The sequence below is a fragment of the Dendropsophus ebraccatus genome, chromosome 11, assembly GCF_027789765.1.
Source record: "Dendropsophus ebraccatus isolate aDenEbr1 chromosome 11, aDenEbr1.pat, whole genome shotgun sequence".
Taxonomy (NCBI): Eukaryota; Metazoa; Chordata; class Amphibia; order Anura; family Hylidae; genus Dendropsophus; species Dendropsophus ebraccatus.
In genome coordinates this window covers 77,870,134-77,896,129 of record NC_091464.1, presented here as the reverse complement: position 1 = coordinate 77,896,129, position 25,996 = coordinate 77,870,134, and the positions used below count along the sequence as shown (strand labels likewise).

At 41.3% G+C, this 25,996-nt stretch overlaps 1 protein-coding gene across 1 annotated transcript in view; it reads left to right on the top strand.

Moving 5' to 3' along the window:
• The window catches only part of GRIK1 (glutamate ionotropic receptor kainate type subunit 1), a 264,135-nt gene that overhangs the window by 137,823 nt on the left and 100,316 nt on the right, over window positions 1–25,996 (top strand). The window contains exons 4-5 of the mRNA XM_069946178.1: window positions 11,987–12,168; window positions 24,277–24,330. Coding sequence (XP_069802279.1) covers window positions 11,987–12,168; window positions 24,277–24,330 — 236 coding nt within the window. The remainder of the gene's footprint in view (window positions 1–11,986; window positions 12,169–24,276; window positions 24,331–25,996) is intronic.

Here is a 25,996-nt window from a genome sequence, read left to right as displayed (position 1 = left end):
TATTTAGTCACTGCATACCGGTATTATTTTGAATCATTATGGCACTATAATAGTTGAATTTATTACTCGCCGTGCTTGATTGTGGGTGTACTACAGAGCTTTAGCTTGAAGCTCCATTGAAAAGTCTGTACCAGGGTCCCACCTTCCAATTATTAGTTATAGTGCTGATATCTTCTAATATAGAAAAGGGGTAAGCACCACCTCCGGGCCCCTTACAGTTTTGTATGAATCTCATCAGAAGACTCATCAGTTGTCTCCATAAGTAAACCCTATTCTTTCCAGCCTATACTTCCTATGTGAGATGTCTCCCGGAAATTAAGTGAATCCTCTTCTCTTATTCATACAGATATTAGCTGTTTACTCTGTTGCGTCGCAGCGGGGACTCTATTCTAAAGTGAATCATTACACCAATTTCTACAAATGTAAATTGAATTAATATTGTAATTACAAAGCAAATCTGACATATTCAGGAAATTACCGCCACTATCATGTGATCATGGTATACAGTGACTTTTTAATTAAAAACATAATTTACTGTTAGGATCGAAGAAAAAGTAAGTCTGTATTCTTATTCTTGTGTCAGTGCTTGGGAAGAACCACCGTGAATAGATATTCAAGACTTTATTGTATTTGTTCCTCTAAAATGCCCTTCAGACCATATATAAGAACAATAAAGCTAATTCTGATAAAATGTTACATATAACTTGTCTCCTTAGGGAGATGGCTACACTGGCATAAGCAATCATATAGGCCATGCAGTGCTTTCTGGGTAAAAAAAAAAGTATGCAAACTAGCTCTCCTTCAGAAGGAAATGTTTGCTATCCTTTTTTTGCAAAAAAAAAACTGATGCATTTGTCTGCATCCATTTTGATCAATTTTTCCATTGACTTCAATTATAAAAAAAAAGATAAAAATTGATCCGTTTTTTTTTTTTTTTTTAATAATGGAAGTCAATGGAAAAATGGATCAAAATGAATGCACACACACGCATCCATTTTTCCATCTGTTTTTATCAGTTTTTTTGCAAAAACGTATGAAAAAAAACAGATTGCAAAAACGTAGTGTAAACCAAGTCTAACTGTGATAGCTATGCATGAGATTACTGAAATACTCTTTTAAAACACCTTGAAATAGAACCAGCTATTAAAGTTAAACCAGAATCTCCAGAAAAAGGTAAACGTTCCCATGTGTAGCTTTTCCAGGGCTCCTCTTGCCCATCATCTGTACAAAGCAGGATGCTCACTGGAGAGAGACTTGTGATGTGAATCTGAGAGGGTAATGTGCCTTCTTAAAGGGAAATTGTCACTCTGGATTGGTGTAGATAACTAGCTACATCTGCAGCAATGAGCACAATTGTACCTTTACATTGGTCCTCTTTTGGTGCTATAATGGAATGTTGATATTTTCCTGGCTCACTCCCTCCTTGATTGACAGCTGTGGCTCTCTCACTCTCTCCGTTCGGCAGATGATGCAGTTATTGTCCTAAAAAATAACTTTTAAATTTGCAGCCCTGTGTTAAACTGCTGTGGCCTAGAGTATCTGTGCCCTAACCTTGCATCACCCCTCCGTCCCTCCTCCCCACCCTCCTCATCATTAGCAATGCCACTGGCAGAATATTTCCTTTTCCTCTGCAGTGAACTGCACAGGTGCCTTAACCATCCAGCCCATGTGCCGTGCTGACACAGCTGATGAATAGGAAAATACCTGCCTGGAGGATCCCTAATGATGAGGAGGGCGGGGAGGAGGGACAGAGGCTGTGCAGGCCTAATGCACATATACTCTAGGTCACGCCAGTTTGACACAGGGCTGCAGGTTTAAAAGTTGTATTTTAGGACAATAACTGCATCACCTGCCGAATGGACCCCAGGACAGATCTTGGATTAATAGAAGCTATCTCGTGGTACAAGCAGTTTGGGGGGGACAGATTGTGGGTACAGAGTCGCTTTAATTCTCTACAGAGTAGCTAGAAGGGGGTTAAAGCTGCATTTGACTGTGCGCGGAATGGCGATGCATATGCGTGGCCAGCAGATTCTTTTAACTGGGATTTTGGAGCTCCATACTTGAGATTGTGGGGGGCCTCAGAGCTCGGAACCCCTTACTGTCGGAACCTCTTATGGAGGAGAGCTACTCGGCATAACTGTTTTTTTTTGGAGCATTGTGGTTCTATAAAACATCTTCAAAGGCCCCATGGGGTGAGGATTGACACAATTGCCCTGTTACCACTCTTAGAGGGCAATTAAGGCTGAGTTTACACTGCGTTTTTGCAATGTTTTTTTTTTCCCCCATTCGTTTTTTGCAAAACGCAAAAACTTTGTTTTTAATCCTTTTTTTGGCATAAAACTGATGTAAAAATCAGATAGCAAAAAACGCAGTGTGAACCCAGGCTAACTCTTATAAAATATGAGTTTTATAGTAAATAATACTCTCATTTTCTAGGACTGTGTTATTTAAAGTGATTTTCTACAAGATTTGATGTCTGAATGCTGCAGGTGAATCCATCTACAATATTAGATCAATAAGTTATCAAGACGCGCAAAACAATTCAATAGATGATAAATTCAACTCTGCTACATCCGTATGTAGATTATATCACCACATGAAATTTGTCCCGACCCGTCCTTATTAATATCCCGGCCGTAATCTGTCATTGTTCTTCTTTACAATATCAAAATGAAGATCTCTTTATCTTCCCTCCAGGCTCCGCATGTTGACTCCTCTGATTAATACTATCTTACAGTGACGGTCCACCGCCCGCTACTAAAGGCCAATTTTCATTTCGGGAGCATAGAAAATATCTTCATTGATCATGTAGCTGACAAGGGTCCTTATTGATGATTCCGCCCGTATACCTTGTTACCCCAGGTCTCTCTTGTAATAAATAATGTCGCCATAATTCCCGCACCATAAATATTGCAGTGGTTGTTGGGCGGGTTTAATACAATAGAGTAAACATGTTACATTTTTAAAGAGATGTGATGAGATGTGACAAGCGGAGTAATGCCGGAATGTGAAAGCCAGCTGGAAAGTAATACATATATATTATATATTATACATTATTGTGTTATAACGCTGACTTATGAGATCGCTGTCTAGGAATGCTTCCATCTTACTCCTGCCAGCTTGATATTTGACCTGGTAAATGGTGTGTGGTTTATTACCCCTTCGTACTTCAGAAGGATTGCGCACATTAGCTGGTCAGCATGATGCTAAATTGGTTGTAATTAATTCTGATGGTAAATCAGAGTTATAATATTATAGATATAATGTGTTTGCCAATGTCTTCACGCCTCGTGGGAAATTGTTGAGTTGCCTTCTTGGATTTCACAGTATTTTACATAGTGCGGTCCTTATAGCAGCTCAGCATCCATGTTGTACATGAAGAAGCTCTCTCTCCCCTCTCCTAGCAGAAAGTCACAGCAGGATTTAAAAACCCTTTGGGGTCATGCTGGCATTTTCTGCTGGGAAAGGGGAAAGAGCTTTTTATCATGCAGGGGAGAGGGGCCAGGAGAGAGGAGGGGGCCCTGCTGCTGCTATTTGCATCTTCCTACCTGTCCCCCAGGGGGTTATTTCTGTGTAGTGGGGCGCCCTAGCTGACAGGCAGCAAAAGAAATGTGTCCGTTCCTGGCCTCGGAGTTGCTGAAGAGGGAGGGCCTGCAAAGAGACTTGATTTTAGCTCTGTAAAAGAATGGGTCCTACTGTCTTGCAAAGGGCCTGTTCTTGTAATCATCAAAAAATACAGTGTGGGAGGCAGCAGGGGACCCTTTATATGACAGCAGTACTTCCTATATAATGCCCCGCTGTCAGTGCCAAAGCTAGAACCATGGAGGCAGACCACGATTCTCTGGGGCCTGGCCCCCCTGCCACACAGGCCTCATAGCAGTTGCTTGGTCTGCCTCCATGGTAGCTACGGTACTGTGTTGATCCTATAGTTCAGCATCATTGGATTAAAGCGGCACTCACCAGAACTTCATGCAAATTCTTTTATTTATTGCATAGTAACAGAAAAATAACCTCAAGTGCTGTACAGGTTACATGGCAGGTGCAGGTGTATTCCACTAGAATGGCGCCTGCCATGTAATCTGTACAGCACTTGAGGTTATTTTTCTGTTACTATGCAATAAATAAAAGAATTTGCACAAAGTTCTGGTGAGTGCCGCATGATTATCTTCTTTACATTTTTTGTTATACGTGAACTTCACCACAATTGCTGTGCTTACAAAGACCCGAAGGTAAACTATCCTATTGTTTGTACACGGATTGTGAATGATTGGAGTAGTGCCAAGTGATTCTCCTTTTTTGCTGTCCTTTTTTGGATTAAAGGGCTGCTGTCCTTTGCCGTCATCAGACATGTCAGAAATTACTGATCACACTGGATCTCACTCCTGAGACGCGCTGTGATCCCGAGACATCCAAGAAGGGTGCATGGCAGCGTGCATCTCTGTCAATCAAATCTGACTTTATTGTAGTCAATGAAGAAAGTGAGTTGGATATTTTGTCGGCTGGAAAGTGGAGCGAACTGCTACACACCGTCCCCCAGGCTTTGACATGTCTAAGAAAATGTCAAAAGTTACCGCAAATGACAGTATTGCTTTATAGGGGGTCATATTTCATCTTCTGCTGGATTCAGACACATTTATTCCATGTGCAGACACCGTGGCAGCGACTGCTGGTAAATTTGCTGAATTGGTGTAAAGTATTGTATCTTACTTATACTGATAAAGTACTGTGCTGTGAAATCTGGCTCCCTTCTGACTCCGACTCGGGTCCAGGTGTTCACTATTCCGGGCTGTGTCGCTTCTGTGTTGATTTTGTATTGGGATGCTAATTTAGTTTATGAATGGCTGTGCGGAGTTGTATTCTCATAGCAAAGCAGTTTTCTCCAAACTTGGTTAACAAAAAAATAAAATCAGATCCATGTGCTGATACAAAAAAAAACTAAAATTGTCATGCAAGCCGTGAGTTTTCTACAATTCCATTGTATATAAAAGGCAAGAATCACATGGTTTTGTTGGTTTTCCTAAATTTTAGACTACAGTAGAATATAAAAGCCTGAATCCACCTTTACAAACAAATGTTTTTTCCTCCAATGTATCTCAAATTAAATATAAATTAACTTAGCAAACTTTAAAGGGGTACTCTACAGCAAAAATATCTTCAAATGAACTGATGTCGGAAAGTTATACAGATCTGGAATTTATTTCTATTTAAAAATCTCAAGTCTTCCAGTTCTTATCAGCTGCTGTATTTCCTTCAGGAAGCGGTGTATCTCTGTTAGAGATGAGTGAACCTGGAGCATGCTGAAGTCCATCCTAACCCAAACTTTCGGCATTTGATTAGCGGTGGCTGCTGAACTTGGATAAAGCCCTAAGGCTATGTGGAAATCATGGATATAGTCATTGGCTGTATCCATGTTTTCCAGACAACCTTAGAGCTTTATCCAAGTTCAGCAGCCCCAGCTAATCAAATACCGATCGCTCGGGTTTGGATGGACTCAAACCCGAACCCTGTCAGGAACTGTCCAGAGCAGGAGATGTTTCCTATGAGGATTTCCTACTGCAATGGACAGTTTCTGACATGGACATAGGTGGCAGCAGAGAAAATAGAGTCAGACTAGAAAGAATACACCACTTCCTGCAGGACATACAGCAGCTGCTAAGTACTGGAAGACCGGAGATTTTTAAATAGAAGTAATTTACAAACTTGTATAACTTTCTGACGTCTGTTGATTTCAAAACTTTTTTTTTTTTTAACAAAAGTACCCATTTAAATTCTCCTGACATTTTGCGTATACAGCTCTTTGCAGATCTATGTGTCTCCAATAGGCTTAGACTGGCCCACAGGAGAGTTGGTGAGTCCCTGGTGGTCTCCTGAGCTATATTGGGGCCCCCTCCTGTGTCTAGTTTTAACAGAGATACAATTACAGTCAGCTGACCTGGCCATCCTGTGTCAGTGTGGCGGTGGGCCCGTCCTCTGCCTCTCTGGGCCACCTCCCTGTACTCACAGTGATGCCAGATAAACTCTCCTTACCCTATCCAGTGTCTTCATCCAAGTGCCCTACAATATATTATATGGCAACATGAAAGATGCCATTTAAGAGTACAACCGATACTGCGAATCACAGGCCTCCATACTGAAACTAAGAGTAATAGTTTTCAGAAGGAGGAAATAAATAAGACTGACTGGCAGCTCTCCTTGGGCCTCCAGAATCAATAGCAGCCCAGTCCGACACTGGTTTCCATGGTAACAGACTTCAAACAACGTCTGATCCTGCAGTCCTACTTTAGTCCATCTTTCTCAGAATTTCTTTAAAGAGTCACTGTCGTATTTTTTTTTTGCAGAAATCAAAAGTCCAGGCGATTTAAAGAAACTTTGTAATTGGGTTTATTAGCCAAATCTGCCATTATCTGCATTCAAAAAGCCTTTTCCCAGGTCCCCCACCTCCTTCCTCTTTTCCATCCACTGCAGAATATCAGGAAATTGTGACTTGTTGCATCAGACGTACCCAGTCTGTTGTAGGGAGAGGGGAGGGGGGAGGAGGGAGGAGGGAGTTAGTCAGCAGAAAGCTGATAACAAAGGGTTTACAGGCACAGAGCTGGGTGAACGGTGTAATCAGAGCTCAGAGAGGTCAGTGCCTGTCAGAGGAGATACAGGGTGAGGTATTTGTAGATTAACTCTTTGCTGTCCTGTTTTGGTGTTTTATTTAGCTCTCTCCATAGGAGAACAGTGAAGACAGGGGGAGAGCTTCAAACTGCTTTTTCATGATAAAAATGCATTTTTCGGCTAATAAACCCAATTACAAGGTTTCTTAAAATCGCCTGGACTATTGATTTCTGCAAAAAAAATTCACGACCGTGACACTTTAATACTGAGAGGGTGGGGGACAGATGAAAGGAATCTGACTGTAGTCTGTAACCATGAAGGGATATGCATAGCCAATTTATAGTTGAGACTTTTTATAAAGGAGTTTTACTGTATGGTGTGAGGTCCATAGAACTGCACAGAAGTGAAGTTAGAAATATTAAGAAATGTTATTTGTTCCGAGAGCTGGACCAGCAGCGATCTGCTGATCGTCAAGGTGGTTGCTAGCTAAAAGGGGTTGATCATGAATCACAAGGCCCCTTTAAATTTCTTGCCTCAAGCTTCATATACTTGGATGTGTGCCGTAATTTGACTATGCCCCAGTTTCTCCGGGCGAGCAATCCATTATGTCTTGTTTAGCATCTTTCAGGCACGGCGGGATCTCCAGCTTTCCAGATAAAGTCAAATCAGGCCCAGCGTGTTAGAGGCGGGGGAGGCGGGAGATGCCAAAACTTGCATTACACAAATTTATTTGTCACACATTTTTATCCAGAAATCAATATCTATCCATCGTTTCCAGCTGGAGGCCAATATAGTAGATTGCTTTGGAAATTCTACGGACACTGCTCTGGACTGCAGCCTTCAGTAATAGCCAGACTCCTACATCACTACAGGCTCCATTATGCAGGACGTTTAGGAGAGTTTAATGGCTTGTGCAATCAGCTGCTTTGATCTCTGAAAAGCATTTCAAGTGTTTCCCATAGAAGAAAAAACTTTTTTTCCGACTGCATAACTTTCTCTCGCGGTTAACTCGGCTGCTGTTGTTACAGTACAGGAATACATAAAAGCTAATCATAGTAAAAAATTGTTTATTGTGGCTTCTCGAGGTTCCATACAAGGACAAGTGTAAGATATTTATAATGACGTCAAACTTGGTGCCCACGCAGGTGTTGGCAAAGCACCCTCCTCTGTACTCTATGCATGTTTTATGTAGGGTGGTTTAAAGAGATTCTGTCAGTAGGTTTGTGCTGACCTATCTCAGGGTAGCATAAACTAGTGACAGAGAAGCTGAACAGAATGATGTATCACTTACATAGCTCTGTGCAGCTGATCCAGAGATCTCCTCCTGAATAACATGGACAGTAAGTAGTCCTCTCCATTATGTGCATGGGCCCAGTAGTCCTGGATATTCATGAGAAGCAGACAACCCCGTCCACCAGCTACTGATTAACAGTTATCTATCCATTATGTTTATAGACAGTAAGCTGTCAATCAGCAGCTGGTGGGCGGAGGGAGGGGTACAGCAAGAATCCTATTCTTCTCCATATAAGCGGAACGGCTGAACAGAATTATGCAAGTAATAAACCCATCTGTTCAGCATTTCTGTCATTAGTTTATGCAGCCACAGCCGCACAGCTCTGGAAGTCAGGTCGTGACATCACCATTTTATCCAGGAAGTGACATCACCATGTTATCCAGGAAGTGACATCACCATGTTATCCAGGAAGTGACATCACCATTTTATCCAGGGAGTGAAGCCTTGATGCAGTGTATATTGGTAGTTTGTATAACTTTGGGGGGGTAATACAATACTCTAATAAAAAAAATTTCTGGACTTCTCCTTTAAAGGTAAAAAAAAACATGGTACACTAGGCTAATACATAATATTACAGGAGGTCTATTGTAATTATGTCTCAATAACTAATATCCCTGGTGGTCTAGGGTGGTGAAAGGGTCCATCAAGATGTCTGAAAAAAGTTATAGGTCAACATTGCTTATCCCTGAAGGTGTAGAGTGATCTAGTTAGTACCTAATATCCTTGGAAGCCTAGTGTCAGAATAGATATAGATATAGCCAGGAGATCTTTAGCCGATCTTTAGATATAGCCAGGAGATGTACTCACCTGCCCAGTGCTGGATCTGACTGTAGAATTCGGTCTCTTAAGAATGGAGCCAGTCACCTGCAAGATGAGCTAGCTCCAGGGCATGGTGTGCCTTCTCCTGGCAATGTCTAGCAATCTGTAGGGGGTCTCAGCATTGTTCAAAACTTTTGATGTGTCTATCTGATTTGTCATAATTTTTTTGCATGACGGTAATGCTTTACGCATTGGGGCTGGAGCTACACAGCCATTTCTGGTTGCTCAACCTGCCCTCTTACTCATGTGAACAGTATCATGTTGTGACACTGCAGTCGCTATATATATATGGGACGTTGTAGATCTGATTACGTGGAGGAGAACAGAATGGCCTGATGTTTATTCTCCTTTTCCACACCCTATCTTTGCTTGTATGGACATGGTGACCACTGACACTGGGACATACAAGACCTTGGTCCTTGGTTCCCAGTGGTAGCCCAAGGAGTGTAGGGGATTGACCCTGTAGAGTAAGGATGGGGAACTTTGGTCCTCCAGCTGGTGCACAACTTCATTTCCCATCATTTCTGGACAGCCAAAGTTTTAAATGTGCAGGCATGATGGGAATTATAGTGAAAGTTCCCGATCCCTGCTGTAGAGTATTCAGAGTATCAGAACTTTATAACCTCTTTGACATTGCAGCTTCTCAATGCAAGAGTAATAGGCCCCAGAGTAGATTACCATTGTGTTCTATCAATTTTTTTAGTTTCAGATTTGCTTTTCCTTCTTAAGACAAATGAAACATAGAAAATCTGAGTGTTTTATGAGACAAAGACTCAACCATGATTCGTCGTCCAGACTCTCAATTACGGAGATAAAGCCTCTCCATTTGCATCTATGAGACATATTACTAGGGATTTGCATAAGACGAGCGTTATATAAACACACCTGCTGGATAACTTGCCTTTTTCTCTTTCTTTATGGAAGATAAGCCCAATGTTTGATGCCATCAATGTATGAAAAACTGCTTCCCCACAAAGTGCATTGTCTCACGCAGACTGCTGCCACACAATCCAAGTTAATAGATTTCATGCGGATTCTGATATCAGGACTCTATGGCAGCTGGAGCGTAATCTGGAGAAATAATTCCAGATGTGCGGGAGGGGAATCATTACATTTAGCATCTGCTTTTTAAATTCCCATGCAAATTTCAGGATTTCATGTACAGAATACTGGAGAGGCTTATGAAATATTTTTTTAGTAAGTTTTCTGCCCCCTACTGGAGAAAAACTGTACATAATTTTTTCTTATGAGCATTAAAGGGTTAAGAAAACTTTTGCTGATTGGGAAGTTCATGTTCCAGACCCCCCTTAAGCAGCTAAAACAAAAATCTTTTACTGTGGAGGACCCAACATACTGGGATTACTGGGTAATACTTAATTTAACCAGTGGTGGCACTGCAGAACTGACATACCCACAAATTATGTCTGATGTCTGGGGGTCCCAGGATACATCCTGTAATAGGCTTGTCATTAGGTAACCATTCTAAGAAAAATATATATATATTTTTTTTTAAATTTCAACAATTTCTTACTAAAATGAATACTAAGAACTATGAGGCTGTGTTCACACACTGGGGTTTCATTGCTTTTTCACTGAATTGATGCAGTTCCAAGTCAGTACTGCAACAGTACTTCAAAAAAATCACCATGTGTGGACATAACCTTAAGTTTTGCAATGTTCTGTTAATATGTCTGTATGTTATTATGGTCTTCTTTGTTATAAAGACCTTCCTCCATACCTATAATCGGAGATAGGCAGTACCAACAAAGAGGATGGGATCTGTGAAAAAATCAGTAGGAAATCAATTCTAAAATAAGCAACGTGTCAATTTACAGGCACTTGTGGCAGCGCTACATCGCATTAACACGTCGCTGTGGCAGCTGTAAAGTGGGTTTTGATGCATACAGTGCTGTGTTATACATTACCTAAGTCTAGTGCTGTCACTACCCATTAGTAAGTCAACAGGTCCCACTCCAAATTTATTATGTACTCCCTTTTTGCAGGTAGGTTGGTAACTTGATCCCCCAGTAGGTTGACAAGCACCTTCTCAATTAATTACAAACTTTCCCTTATGCCTGTAGGTAGCCCCCCTCCAGGAAGTAGGTAGGTACCCCCTTTGTGCCAGTAGGTAGCCACTCTACCAGTACGTTGGTAGGCCCCCCTTTGTGACAGGTAGCCCCCCTACAGTTAGTAGGTAGGTCTCCCTTTGTGCCATTAAGTAACCAACCTAACAGTATGTATGTAGGCCTCCCTTTGTGCCAGTAGGTATCCCCCACCCCAGTAAGTAGGCAGGTCCCCCTCCATTTAATTATGCACCCCCTTTTTGGCAGTAGTCTCCCCAGCTTAATTAATTACAAACTTTCCTTTATGCCAGTATGTAGCCCCCCCCCCCCCCCAGTAAGTAGTAGGTAGGCCTCCCTTTGTTCCAGTAGGTAGCCCCCCAAGTAAGTAAGTAAGCTTCCCTTTGTGTAGGTAGCCCCCCACAGTATATAGGTTGGCCTCCCTTTATGCCAGTAGTTCTGCCCCCCACCCCACCCTACCCAAGTAAGTAGGTAGATCCCCTTTTAGTCCAGCAGGTATCCACTCCCCTCACCCCCCAGTTAGTAGATAAGCCCTCTTTGTGCCAAAAAAAAAACAATGTTTACTTCTTCACTTACGGTATATACAGAGCAGCAGGTGCCAAATGCCTCCTCCTCTGCTCTGCGAGCTTTCTCTGCTTTCTGTGAGCCAGTGAGCAGAAAGGCAGCCATCCGTGTAATAAGTAATGTCCTCACAGGCCAGAGCCAGGGTCAGAGGTCTCAATATGCGCCTCGTCTCCTGTAGGCTACAGAAGTGAAACTCCCTATGGTCTACAAAAATGAGTGACAGAAGAAGGAGCCAATTGTCCCTTTCTTTCAGCTGTATGTGCATCTTAACAACGTGCATACAGCAGGAAAAAGAGGAGCATGATCTCTAATATAGGTAAAGGTTTCAGTTGCATCTGGGCCCTATAGCCTAAGGGGGTCAATCCCCAAATGTATAATTGATACATTTATAAGACAGGGGTTGGTCCTTGGAGCCTGAGAGTTACAAGTTGGCCCTTTAAGAATATACTAGAAAATTGCTGCTTATGTAACGGAGGTGAAGCTAATGTGACATCTTGTAAAAACTTCCAAAGTTCCTTCCTAACAAAGGCAGATAATTAGTTTTTATAGAGCTTTTAGGAAGATCTTTACTACCCAGTTAGAGGAATTTCGGCTTCCGACTAATTTCTCGTATTATTTTCTCCCTTAGGTTTAATTCGCCTGCAAGAACTCATCAAGGCTCCATCAAGATACAACATCAAAATAAAAATTCGCCAATTACCCTCAGGAAACAAGGACGCTCGGCCCCTGCTCAAAGAGATGAAGAAAGCCAAGGAGTTTTATGTTATATTTGATTGCTCGCACGAAACCGCTGCCGAGATCCTCAAACAGGTAGACAAGTTACTTTTACTTCTGAAATCTTCAAAGCGACTGTTCTGCTTCTATATAGTACATCAAGTGCAAGACTTCATCGCTTTATCATTTAGAATTCCTTTACTTCAATAGCCGCCCTTTATTTTCTATCATTCCTCCCTCAATTGTATCCAAAGATGAATTTATTTACTTTCTTTTTGAAAGTACGAAGAAAATTACAAAGTTGTGTGCTTTTGGGTGACTTACTCCTGACAGGAAGTTGTGTAGTTCTTCGGAGTCAGTGGCTCCTCCTCCTCTCTCTCCTGGAGACAACACATCATCCTCTGCTGTCTCAGGAGGCGTGGCTGTTTTTTGTGTGTGAGCTCTAGCCCCACCCCCTTACTCAGTTTTACTAGTAAATCTGCCCATAAACAGTATGTTCTTATTCCTCTGTTTCTCCTGGACAGCTGGGTGTTACAATTCCCTGTTGCCAATGGGTGTCCATAAATGACCTGACATGAATAAATACACTTTACTGATCAAGGAAACAGTAACACCCAGTTGTCAGTTTAGTCATGCTTTTCTAGGAGGAATAACTGAGGAACAGCCCAGCATTAATACAATGAAAAACAATGGTTCTTACTTTAGTGTCCCTTTTACCTCACTTTTCCTGATTATTAATGATGTAGTCTGGTCATTCGTCTCAAAGGGGTATTCCTATCTCTACTACTGACCACCACTCTGCTCTAAAAGCAGTTATTTGGCTGGTGTGTATATATAGCTGTAATGCTGATGTATGCTGTTATAGTGTAGATATAGTATATAATATTTATAAACATGCATACTATACTGTAGCTATGTATATAAAAGCGACACCACTGCTTTTAGAGCAGAGTGGTGGTTGGTAAACTAGACAACAGGCTATCTACAATGGGAGGGAAAGCATATCAGAAGAAGACAAGTTTGCTAAATGAATGTATTTACAATAATATTTTACTTGACGGGTCTTACAAGTATAACTATAAAATGGGAGATGGGAATTATAGTAATGACCAGGCTGAGCCATAAGAATTAAAGATAATACAACATTGAAAATAAAAGAACTACACAACTTCCTGTCAGGAATAAATCAAGGAAAAAACACAAGTCAGTACAATTAGTAGTAACACTATATCATTAAATTATATATCTTGGTGTGTTTTATTTAAAACACAATTTTCAGATACTGGAATACCCCTTTAAATGTGTCAATACATGCCGTTACATATGCATGCCATACATATGAGAAGAAATTATGGTAAGATAAATAAGAATTAAACAGGTAGTATTGTCTGTAGTATAGTAGTACAGATAGTATAATCTGGTGGCCAATTGCAGATTATGGTAGGCACCAGCCAGTAAGGTACAAAGCCCGGTACTAAATTTTCAATATTCTAAAAGGAGTCTTACTGGATCCTTCTGGTTGACAGCACACAAATATCGAGAACTGTGAGCAATTAATACAGAAAACGTTTTTGCAAATTGCGGGACCTTTTTTTACTATACAAAAACATTTTTAAAAATCAACAGAACGTTTAGAATACTGTAATCTTTTGTTATATGTCATAACTGAAAATCCCATGCTCGGAAAACATAGATACCGCCATAGGCCATAGACAGTTCTCATGTTTTCCAAGACTGCCTAGAGCTGTATCCAACGTCTTCAGCCATCGGTAATCAAATGTCGCATGCTTAGGGTTTAGACAAACCTTAAAGTTCTCAAGGTTCGCTCATCTCTAGAGGAGACTCCATGCTCGGGAACCTCCTATATGATCATAAGTGGAGATCCCATGCTCAGTGCTCCCATGATTAGTGGTGATCAGCTGATTAATCCGGAGATGTCTTTAGTGATTACCCATACTGGCTGGCTCAGGTATGGGTAAACAAAATATGCTTTTTGGTGGGTATGCTACGTTTTATGTCCCACGAAAGGGTTAAACATCCTTATTACTTATACGTTTAGGATCAAACGCAGCAGTTGTTTCCATAAGCCTTGTAAATCTGCCTTATGGTTCACCAATCCTTCGTCTATTATGTGACTTCTCCATGCCGCATACTGAGCAGAGCTGATAAAGTGCTGGATACTTCCTCTTACACAATAGAGCACTGATGGAAGATTAAACTTTTTTATCCATGACAAAAAAAAAACGCTGTGAAAAAGAAAGTTAAATGTTCCGCTTTTCCTTTGATGGCTGTTGAGTAGTTTTACATTTACAGAAATACTTAGGATAATTGCAAAAATGCTGAGATCTGAACCGCCTGATGGAGCTTAAGTGTCTGTAGTAGAGTCTGTGTACGGCGAGTGATTCACCTGAACACTTTGTGCCATGAGGTGTACAGTAGATTGTATAAACTTCAACTACTTCATTCTTTTTCTTTTTTTCATGTTATTTAGAATTTAATATAAATTTTATTAAGTTTCTGGTGACTGTATGATTTTTATAAAAAAAGGTTTAATATAGGGCCGGACTGGTTATGTGCAATTTCTGCCAATAACCTGGTAGGTCAGTGCCACATTGGGGTAAGTGGGTAAATTGGTTAACTCTATAACCTTTATTAATAGCCAAGAACTTCCTCCAGAAGGTAGAACTTTCTTGGTGCCATCTGTTGGGGGCTAGCATCCCTTAAAGTCAATGCTTGGCCTTTTAAAGAGCTTTGAAAAATATGTGGAGATTATTGGCCTAGCCAAGATGTTCTCTTGAAGGAAGTGTGTCCTTGATGCTGCCTTTTGGAGGTAGCATCTCTGCCAATCAAGTCTCAACCCCCTAAAGAGCCTTAAAACAAGAATGGGTGTTGTTATCCAAGACAAAATCTCCTCCAGAAGACAGAGTTTTCCTAGTGCTACCTATTAGAGGTAGCATCCCTGCAAGTCAATGCCAGGCCCATGAAGAATCTTGATACAAGACTATGTATTATTTCATGAGCCAAAATCTCCTTCAGAAATAAAAGGCATTCTTGGTGTCACCTATTGGGGGTAACATCCCTGCAAGTCAATTCCCAGCCCTCTATAGAACCTTGACTGGCAATTATTAAACAAGCCAAAATGTCCTTCAAAACTAAAAGTTATAAGGCCTCTTAAAGGGCCAATATTGACTTGCACACACTACTTCCAATAGGTGCCACAAAAGAGCAAGCTCTTCTCCTTCTGGATTAGGGCTACTTTCTTGGAAAAACCCATACTTGCGTATCCGCTGCTTCTCCTATTCACCTCTATCTGGCCCCCCAATTTTTTTCTCTGTTTTCTGCTTCCAAGACGAGCACTCAGGAGCAGAACCTGCCACCTCAGTCAAGCAGGAAAAGAGACAAGATCCAAAGGACCAGACAGAGGCAAATAGAAGCTATAGGGGAGCTGTGAGGCACCCGGGATTCTTTGTGGTCTAGGGTTAGGTAAGGTTTAGAGACTTTACTTAGGATAATGGTTACACTGCTTTGGAATTATAGAGCTTGGGTATAGTTTTAGGAGATCTCATAATGTCATCTACAATTTTTCAAGGCAAAAGGCACTTTACATTCAAACAAAACTTGCTTGAGCAAATTCAAATCTGGCAGATGATTCTGCCAAATGGGACGAAAACAAATTTTTGAGAAATTTGCTTATCACTTAGGTGTAGACTTGGCCTGGTTGAGCACTCTTACGGTGCTTTTACATGGTCCAATATGGGACCGATCAAGGATGCAAGAGAGCGGCAATCAGAGAGAAGGCACAGTTAATCTCGAATCACTGTATTGTTCATGCCCCCATTTAAATGTAGTGCTGTCGGCCGCACAGTTTACAGTTTGCACAGGGAGATGCGAGTCCAATGGCAATAACTTTAATCACCCGCACAAAAAATGCAATCGACCAATGAGAAGGCGATTTCCCGCTCATTGGCTGATTGCTGACACGTTTACATGGGCCGATTCTGGATGGATTCCAGTAACATTTGACATAGATCAGTTTTAGGCAGTTGTATTACCAGTTTTGGTACAAAAATTATGAAGCAAAAAAAATGTGCCTGTGTAAATGCGGACAGCCCACTGTGAATCTCTCAACCACATAAGCCTGGAGCTATTGTTGGTAAGGCTACTACTGTGACCCCCAGTGATCAGTGGAGAAACTGGCAGCAAGTGTTCAGTATTTCTGCAGTGCCACCTCAGGGCATATAAAGTATTACACACTCTCTTTACCTGCTCTCTCCTCTAGCTGTTAGATAAGGATCCTAAACATGGTGCCTTTCTGAACTTTTTTGACAAAAAATATAGGTTTTTATTATATTTTATTATAGAAGGAAATGCTCTTTAATGGTATATTGTTCTCTTTCTTTTATTTGCTCTCATGTATTCGTTTTTTCTATTGCAATTCCCCCCATGCCGGTAACACATCCGAAAATGGAACGGATAGAACCACAGCAACACAAAATCTACAAAAATAACCAATTATTTCCTGCTGTCGCCCAATATCCCAGACTGTATTATTTACACCTACTCTTTCAGGCATAGGATAATGTGTGCTCGAGGAGTCCACCTCCAATGGGACATAATGGTGCAGTAAATATTCTGTTTATGGTCATAACATTGCCAGTATTAAGAACAGATGTCCCCATAATTTACTGGCAGGGAGGAAATTCATTTCTAACTTGCACATAAAGTCACCATGATAAAGATTCGGGTCCGCCAATCCCCTCCTTTTTGGGAAGTCAACTTCTCTGATGACTTTCTACTTTGTGAGGGGGTCTGAACATGTTCCTTTATTACATTTTGAGATAATGGCGACGTGAGATGTGATAGAGCTGGCGTTCGTGGAGCTCCAGTTCTTCATCTATAAACCTGTTAGTAGCAGTTAGTACCATCAAGACCTTATCATGTCATTTGCTTGTGTTCCTTGACAAATAAGTCCAAACCATGTAGAGTTGAGTTTTTAATTGTGTATATGAGCATATATACATAGATAATGTTGAAAGATAAAGAAGGTCGGCACTCACCAATCTTGCCATAACCTTCACTTTATTACCAGGTTGGAACACAAAGTTGGTAAGAAGGAACATGGGTGCACACCAGGCTCGCTATGTGTTCCTACTTGTTAATAAAGCAATGAGTTATTGCACAATTGGTGAGTGCCGACTTTTTTTATCTTTCCACATTTCTTGGATTGTCTGTTTTGGCCATTGCACCCCCAAAGCCTAGGAAGAAACGCCTATTATTCATTGCTTAAGTGTTAGCATTTCACTTGAGTTTTGTACCGACTGCATACTGTACTCTCCTCCACATATTAATACATGGATGTTCCTATAATATTCCACCTTACTAGTGGCCACTGTGAAATTGACAAAATGCTCCTCTAACCCAAGTCCCCTGACAGGGGACTTTGATAAGAGTCCCTGCTCCTGTACATAGTTTCTGTGGCATCCTACACTACTGACATAGGGCGATATGGAAAAAAAATCCCAAAAGTTTTCAGATGAGTTAAAATTTTTGAGGAAATTCAGCTTAAAGGGAATGTGTCACCTAAATTTTCTTTTGCCGATTAGAATCAGATACTAAAAGTTGGTTTTTTATACTTATCTTTTTCTATTACGTTTCTATTTTTTGACCACCCCCAGCCCCCCCACACTACAGCCCCCCCACACAACTACCACCCACAGCCCCCCACACAACTACAGTCCCCATCCCCCACCGAGAGTTCCTACCAGAGCGCCGGCCGTGGCATGACTTCACCGAACCGCACGTCCCCTTACTGATTGGCTGTACGTGGGGTTCGGGTGACGTCATGCTTTGGCGTCGCGCAGGGGAGGAACTAACTACTCTGGGAGGAGGGTGGCCAGGGGCGCTTCGGCAGACAGAAAGGTGCACTGGATGTCTAACTAGAAATAGAAGTTAGATGTGCTGTGTGTCTTCTGGAAAGAATCACCGGGGGAGGAGGGTGGACGCTCCAGCAGACCAACAGCACATCTTACTTCTATTTCTAAGTCCGGTGAGTCCGTTGTACAGTGCAGCTCTCTATCTGCCAAAGCACTCTCCCAGCTAGCTGGGAGTGAGGCGCCATGTGCAAGTGGACAGATCACACACCCCAAATGCCAGCCATGGTTTTGTCTAAATGGCTGGGATCAGAGATGACTCCAATCCTTTTCATTTTCAGTGTTTTGTTTTGTTTTTAGAATTTTTTTCTTCTTAGCTAATCATGTTTTTTTTTTTTAAACATGCATTTTCAGGAAAACCCTCTTTAACCTCTTACATCAGTAGTAGGGAACATGTGACCTTCCAGCTGTTAAAAAACTACAGTTCTTCTCATGTCCATCAAGCTTTGGCTTTTCAGGCATGATGGGAACTGTAGTTATACAATAGTTATGATGGGAACTGTAGTTATACAATAGTTGGAGGGCTGCAGGTTCCACACCACTGCCTTACATGCTGAGCCTAGGCAGTAGACTAGGGATATGCCCTGTATTATGGCAAAATAAAAATCCATTGTCGATATTGCAGCATCTGTAAAATAAACATGTTGTTTTTTTTTTTTGTTTTTTTTTTTGCAAAAGCATTACTGTAACTTCAAGTAACTTAGAACTCAGATGTTCAAAGGTATTTATCACGTAAGGTCCTACTGCTGAGATCGTCTATGATCCTGTGAAACAACTGGGGGTGGGAAGTAACCTTTACTCCTCAGACATCTCTCAGATCCCACTTGTTTACTCCATTCGAGTCTGCAGGTTGGTTTCCCCTGCTGGTCCAGAAGTGATGCTCACTGCATGGCACCTCTATCCTCCCTTCCACCCCGGCTGTATCTCAACGTCTGACAACATGTGACAGGTTGCTGTGGTCACATTGCAGCTTACTGGGCAGCTCAACTGCAATGTGACAGTCACCCAGAATCCAGTATTGATGGATTTTTGGCCTTGTGACTTTCCTAATATTGACCTCCAAGCAAGCCCAATGTGACTGTCACCTACTTAAAAGTTTTGGTGATTTGGCTATTGCTTTTTAGGCTACAGTAGGTCTACATGGCGATTGTAGCTTCAACAGGGGTCATGTGACCAAATATCGTGTTGCAGCCCTCATCTGAGATAATTTTCTTGCACCTGTCAGGTTATGGTCATAGCCACATATGACCCCATTTACTTACCTTTAGCTTTGGCCCAGCACGATTCATGGTGAAAATATGGTGGCCAAAGTCACCAAGTAGCCCCAGCATAAAATCCATATTGCAATGGTAGTAAAGTCTTATGACATGGTATGATGGCATGCCATGGTTATAATTAGAGATGATCGAACAGCGGTGATGTTCAGGTTCGTATGGAAACAAGGGATACAGCCTGGGCCATAGGTTGCGTTCCTCTTTTCCAGACGGGACTCGGGCTGTCTTCACCTTCCCCACGGAACGGGAAGACTGCGGGAGTTCTGGTGGTTCGAGTTTGTACAAACCTGAACATCAGCGCTGTTCGATTAACTCTAGTTATGATGTGGTATGTTCACAATGAGCAAAATTGTCAGAATTCCCGCCTACCTCAGTGTGCCACAGCCTTTCTATGGGAGGGCTTGCACGCCACCACTCCCCACGTGAAGAATTGACATGTTAATTCTTTGCATGGAGAGCGGTGGCATTCGAGCCCTCCCATGGAGAGACTGTGGGATGCTCTCCGCCACAGAATTCCTCCGATTTTGCTCGGTGTGAACATACCCTAAGGGCCCTATTCGTTCGCATAATCGTTAACGATTAACGATCTCAAACGACCGCTATTGCGAAAGACCTGAAAACGTTCACTTATTTCCATGGAACGATAGTTGTTACTTATGATCGTAATTGCGATCGTTTTTTCTTCGCTATTTCTTCGCTATTGCGTTCGTATCTATTGCGAACGGCCGAACAATGTCTTATTCAATGCAAATGATTTGCGAACATTTTGCGAACGAGCAACGATAAAAATAGGTCCAGGTCTTATAAAGCAATCAACGATTTCTCGTTCGGTCGTTAATCGTTAACTGCATTTCAACCGAACGATTATCGTTTAGATTCGAACGATTTAACAATAATCTGAACAATAATTGTCCGGTGGAATAGGGCCCTAAGTCGTACAAATAGCTTGGTCACATAACACAATGTGTAGCCTTGGCCCTAGTGCAAGGCCTTATGATTTGAACCCCAAATGTGGCAATGGCCAGAGCCCACATCTCTATAACACACCATAAAGGCTTGTTCTATAATATGTTCCATTTTCCAAGTTCTAGTTTTCTCCATTTACTTCAAAATCTTAATTGAAAACCAATGTGCCATTTCCAAACAAAAGCCACATTTCATCCTGAGCATCTATCGCTGGCGGGGAGGAGGGGGCACCGGTTACATCCCTAGCTATTTTAAGCAATGTTCATTGTAAGTGAATGAGGAGGAGGAAAACATTTCTTATTTCTATCTCCCATGGGTTCATTTTTTGTTTTTTGTTCTTCCGCAGGAGTCATCTCCCAGACCTTCTATTATCAAATGAGGGATTCATCAGAATGTGTATTCTTCCCTCTCGGTGATTTCAAAGGATATCCCTTCCCTATCTAGAATTATTTTGACAGGCGCTAACGTGGCATTGCCGCCACTTTAATTAAATGAACAAAACCATTGCTATAATTTGCCGAGCTGAATAGTTTTCACGTTAATTCTCTTATTAAAGGATTGTTTAACTCCGTCCTGTCCAATGATTCAGATAAGAAGGAGATTTTCTTTTCTGATCTTTTTTCCTGTTACAGAAATGCAGCAGAACAGAAGTGAACATCTTGTACAGTCAGTCTACAACATTGGGACCCAGTTCCTATATCCCATTGTGATTGGTGGGCACAAAGGGTAATTGACAGCAGCCAATCTGGGGCCACAGAATGGGTTGGGGAAAGCTGTAGCCATTAACCTTTGTGATGCTATGGTGCCCTCTGTTGATATAAGTAACTCACAAGGTCTGAGTCTTCCAGTTGTAATGCAGACGTCTGGAATGGGCCCTATAGGGATTTTCTGCTTTTTCAGTATGTAAACAAGTTTACCGACTTACATAGTTACATAGTTAATACGGTTGAAAAAAGACACATGTCCATCAAGACACATGAAACTTTTTAAAAATACTTTATGTATCATCTTTTTCTACTTGACTTCTGTGACCATTTTTATTGACATTGAAAAACCAAACCCTAAATGTTGAATTGTGTTAAGTCTAAATGCTTTGCTTGGCACCAAGTTGGGACTGTAGAGCTGCACTGCGCAGAAAAAGAACAATGGATAGCATGGGCCATGGCTAGAGGTAAAATCTGTACCAATCAGTAAGTTATTGACTTACAGCAGGGCAGGAAATTGTAGTTTTGTGACAGCTTGAGGATCCAAGGGCCCTGACTTACAGGAATTCTACCTCTAGTAGGTGGCACCATAGAGTAAGCTTCCTTCTAGGAGAAGGACTACTTGGTATCATTTACATACAGCACCAGGCCTCCTTATGCCCCAACTTTGTTTGTCCTCTGACCTAGGAATTGTATTTGGCCTCATGCACTCTGTAGAGGTGTAGGGACTTTTGCTGCCACCATATTGCAAGGTTACTCTCCTTTAGTGGCAATCCTTTTAGTGGAAAATGTCCCTTTTCTTTTGTTTTTGCTATGGTTTCCTTCACATATTGGGTACTGCCATTTTTGTAATTTCCCATAGGAATGTTGGAGTTCATCAAGCTCTTGGGGGGTTCTTATTCCATGTTTTCCAGGCAGTCCTCATGCTGCATCCACCTTGTCCAGGCAGCAGGATTCAAATGCAGATTATTAGGGTTTTTGCAAATCCAAACTTTCAGCAAATTCGCTCATCTCTAATAATCACCTCTCCTTTAGAAGAGAAAAAAGGTCTCTAATGCCACCTATTGGAGGAAGCTACCCTGCAACTAAGTTGTAATAATTAAAGGGGCATTCTGATATCAGAAAATAGTTTTAAAAATCACATTAAGATATATAACTCAGAAATATAATCTTAGGGTGCTTTAACACAGAGAGATGGATTGGATTGAAAAGTGGATATATCTTAGTCTTTCCTTTATGACCTGTTCTATATTTATAGTCTGTGCCTGGCTTTGGCTTCAAAAATCTGTCAGATAAATCTCTTTGTGTAAACACACCCTTATCATTAGTTCTGGATTCAATATGTGTGATTCACCCCTGGCAGGAAGTTGTGTAGTCCTTTTATTTTCAGTGTGGTGTTGTCTCAGCAGCTCCCCAGCTCCTTCTTTCCTCCTGAAACAACACTACATCCTCTGTCTCAGGAGGGTTGGCTTAATCTTGTCTTTTTTCTCTGAGTTTAGGCCACCTCCTGAGTGATGTTGTTTCCTATCATATAGTTGCATATTTAGAAAAGAATGAGCTGTGTTATATTATGCTCCTTTGTGCTGAACAATGCCACATGCAAAGTACCAGACATGGATTAAATGCAGCAGGCATTGAAGACTGTGTGATGCACTGTTCTGTAGCAGCGCTGGTCAGGAAGATAGGAGGAGTGCTGTGGGAGAGGAGTAGGCAGGGTGGGTGAGCTCTAATGGAGAGCTGGGGGAAAGCCATGCAGGGAGCAGTAAGAGGACGTGACAGGGACCCACAAATTAATATATTTTTGGTGTTTTTTTATTTTTTGTTGCTGTGTTTGAGGCTTCTGTTTTTCTGGAATGAATGTTGGGTGTGCAGTGCTATATGTCCCATCAACATTGTAGATGCCACAATGGAATCTCACGTCCCCCATGGTAAATCAGCGGGGGTCTGTCAGGGTGGTATCTGTCACATCTCTTAAGTAGTTGTAGTTTTCAGCTCACGATGAAAAGCACAATGCAGATCTACATGGAGCCTGACCAGCACATAATGGGAAGGATGAGCATTAATATTCAGGAGCTGCGTAAACAGCAGATCCCTAATAAATTCTTATTCATGGGCAGCACAAGAGCCGCAGGGAGCTCAAATCATAACTCTACTTGTAAAGCCAAATTTCTGTAATCACATAGCGATTAAATACATAGCAACATGCTGCTTTGTATTCTCATTTATTCTGTAGTCATAGACAGATAGATGTATTGGTGACTACTGTATATGAGCTGTATACAGCGCTGTATATAACATACAAGATCTCGTATTCTGACATTGTATGCCACCGGGATTATGGAAAGGTGCCAGGGGCAGTAGCATCTCAGGCCGTGTTTTGCCACTAATGTGTATATTGTGAAAAGTCCATGTCGGACAGAGGCTGAACGAGTGTCCTTCTGGCCTCTATCTGGCTGGAATACAATAGTATACCACAAATGAATGTCATAGAAGTTTTTGCTATGTCGTGCCTTTAAATTGATATATTAGCGTATGGTCAAGAGTTGCCAATGTATGGCATGTATCAGAGCTATCCGTTTAACTGGAAGCACCTTGGGAGACTCCAGTCTAGGCAGAAATCCAGGGACTTCCTTCATCTTCTCCTTAGTTACTCCACTGTTTAATGCAAAGACCTCCTCCTTCTAAGCCCCATCCAGAGCAGTAGTGCCGCAACCACCTAATGTCAGGGGGCTGTCAGCTGTACTTCTGCTCTGGATAGAGCTCTGGTAGAGAAAAGGAAGACTGACACCTGGTGAAACTCCAATATTGTAACTTTCTATATATGATCGGTTACCATACATAGAATGTACATATACTGTATGGTTACTATTCCTATATGGTCAGGGATGTCATTGTAGTTTCTGAAGTGCTCCCTTCTGGGAGAGGGCAAAGTAGCCCACTGTATGGCTTGTCATTTGAAAACATTTGAAAAAACTTGAAATAAATGGTGCCTTATCTGGATATGACCTATATGCCATGTAGCATGTAAACATTTTATTATATTTTGTTTACTTTTTAAATTATTTATATGTAGATATTTTTATGCTGCTTACATCCCATAGATAAATCTTCTTTAAATCAATTGGTGCTTTGTGAAACCACATAAAGGAGATATATATATATATATATATATATATATATATATATATATATATATATATATATTTACACTAGAAAAACCTCTTTATGCAATATTTTATGTTTAGAATAGACTAGAGGAAATCTTTCTAGCGATGCTCTGTTCTGAACAATTGATTATATATCCTCAATGACTGTTTTCTTTCTTGGCAGATCCTCTCCATGGGAATGATGACTGAATATTACCATTACTTTTTTACAACAATGGTAAGACGCTATGCCTAAAATAAAAAAACACATTTACAATGTCTTCACAGTTTCATCTGTAAATACAATATGACTTACAATTACAGTTACAAAGTATTCAATGTACAATATAACACTCCAGCACTTGCACTACTTAAAGTATAGTGGGGCAGATCTATTTAAAGGGGTTAAATACTGGTGTCAGAAAGTTATATAGATTTATAAATTATATCTATTTCAAGTCGTCCAGTACTTATCAGTTGATGTATGTCCTGCAGGAAGGGGTGTATTCTTTCCAGTCTGACACAGTGCTCTCTGCTGCCACATCTGTCTGTAACAGGAACTGTCCAGAGCAGCAGCAAATCTCCATGGAAAACCTCTGCTTCTGTGGAAAGTTGTTGACAAGGACAGAGAGCACTATGTCAGATGAGAAAGAATACACCTCTTCCTGCAGGACATACAGCAGCTGATAAGTGCTAAAAGAATTGAGACTTTTAAATAAAATTATAATGGTACTTCCAAGTTCGAACTGTTCAGTATTTAAATTAAAATTTACCAGGAAGTTACGTTCCAAACTCAAATTTTGCTTGGTGTCCAAACACCTGTTTTCTCAAGCTATTGATGAGTAAATTTGCCAAACTTTTGGACTTCTGGCAAGTTCACTCATCAACAGTGTTGTACATTTCCATGCGCCACTTGTCTGCCCCCTCCTCCTGTACCCCTGTAGTGTCTTCCAACCCCCCAAAAATGTTGTTAAAGTGCAATCTTTCCAGGAATGGATCATTAGTGAGTTTAGCATCGGTGAGTCCTACCATACAGTACTGTACAGTATAGGATTGCTGGAGTGCTTTCTAATGCTATAATTGAGTAATGTAGTTAACTATTGCTAATTATTGGTGGGTGCTAGAACCAATTAAACACATTTAGGGTGGGTTCACACATACCGGAAATGCAGCAGATTTCACAGATTTTTCACGTACTAGTATGTAAACTGGTGGATATTTTACCGGCCCACACTCCGGCATGCCTCTGTGGCTCCCGGCTCCCTGATGTCCCGGTTAGCCAATCAGTGGCTGCGGCAGGATAAGGGGGATGGGGTTTACATACTTGCAGTGGAATAAAAATTCCAATGCAAGTAAACTCATACAAAATTACAGTACTGGGAATCTCAGCGGATTTTGTGGTTCTCAAAATGCTCAGTTATCAATTTGCTTTCCAGAACCTAGTTCAAAAACAGAGGTACTGTACCACTGTTATTTATAAATCTGTATAACTTTCTGACACCAGTTGATTAAAAAAAAATATTTCTGGAGTACCCCTTTAAATTTTTAGGTTTTGTGGAGGTGTAAAGTATATTTAGACCCTTATATCACTAAAGTAGTTGGCTTACCATATTGTATTTTCCGGCGTATAACATGACCCCAAGCTTTTCCAGTTAAAATAGAGAGTTTGGCATATACTCGCCGTATGAGACCACCCCTCTTCCAACACACACCAAATTAATGAAAAACATCAGACAGCAGCGATATCTGAGAGGCAGAGAAGGAGGTACAGCAATACCGGTAGGGTACAAGGGTGAGCCAGACGGGTGAAAGAGGTGTGTTTTTCTGGGCACAGTGCCACTCTACCGTATCTCTTTTTTTCATACCCCGGACGCTTACAGCTTGCTCTTCCCTTCATTCAGTCG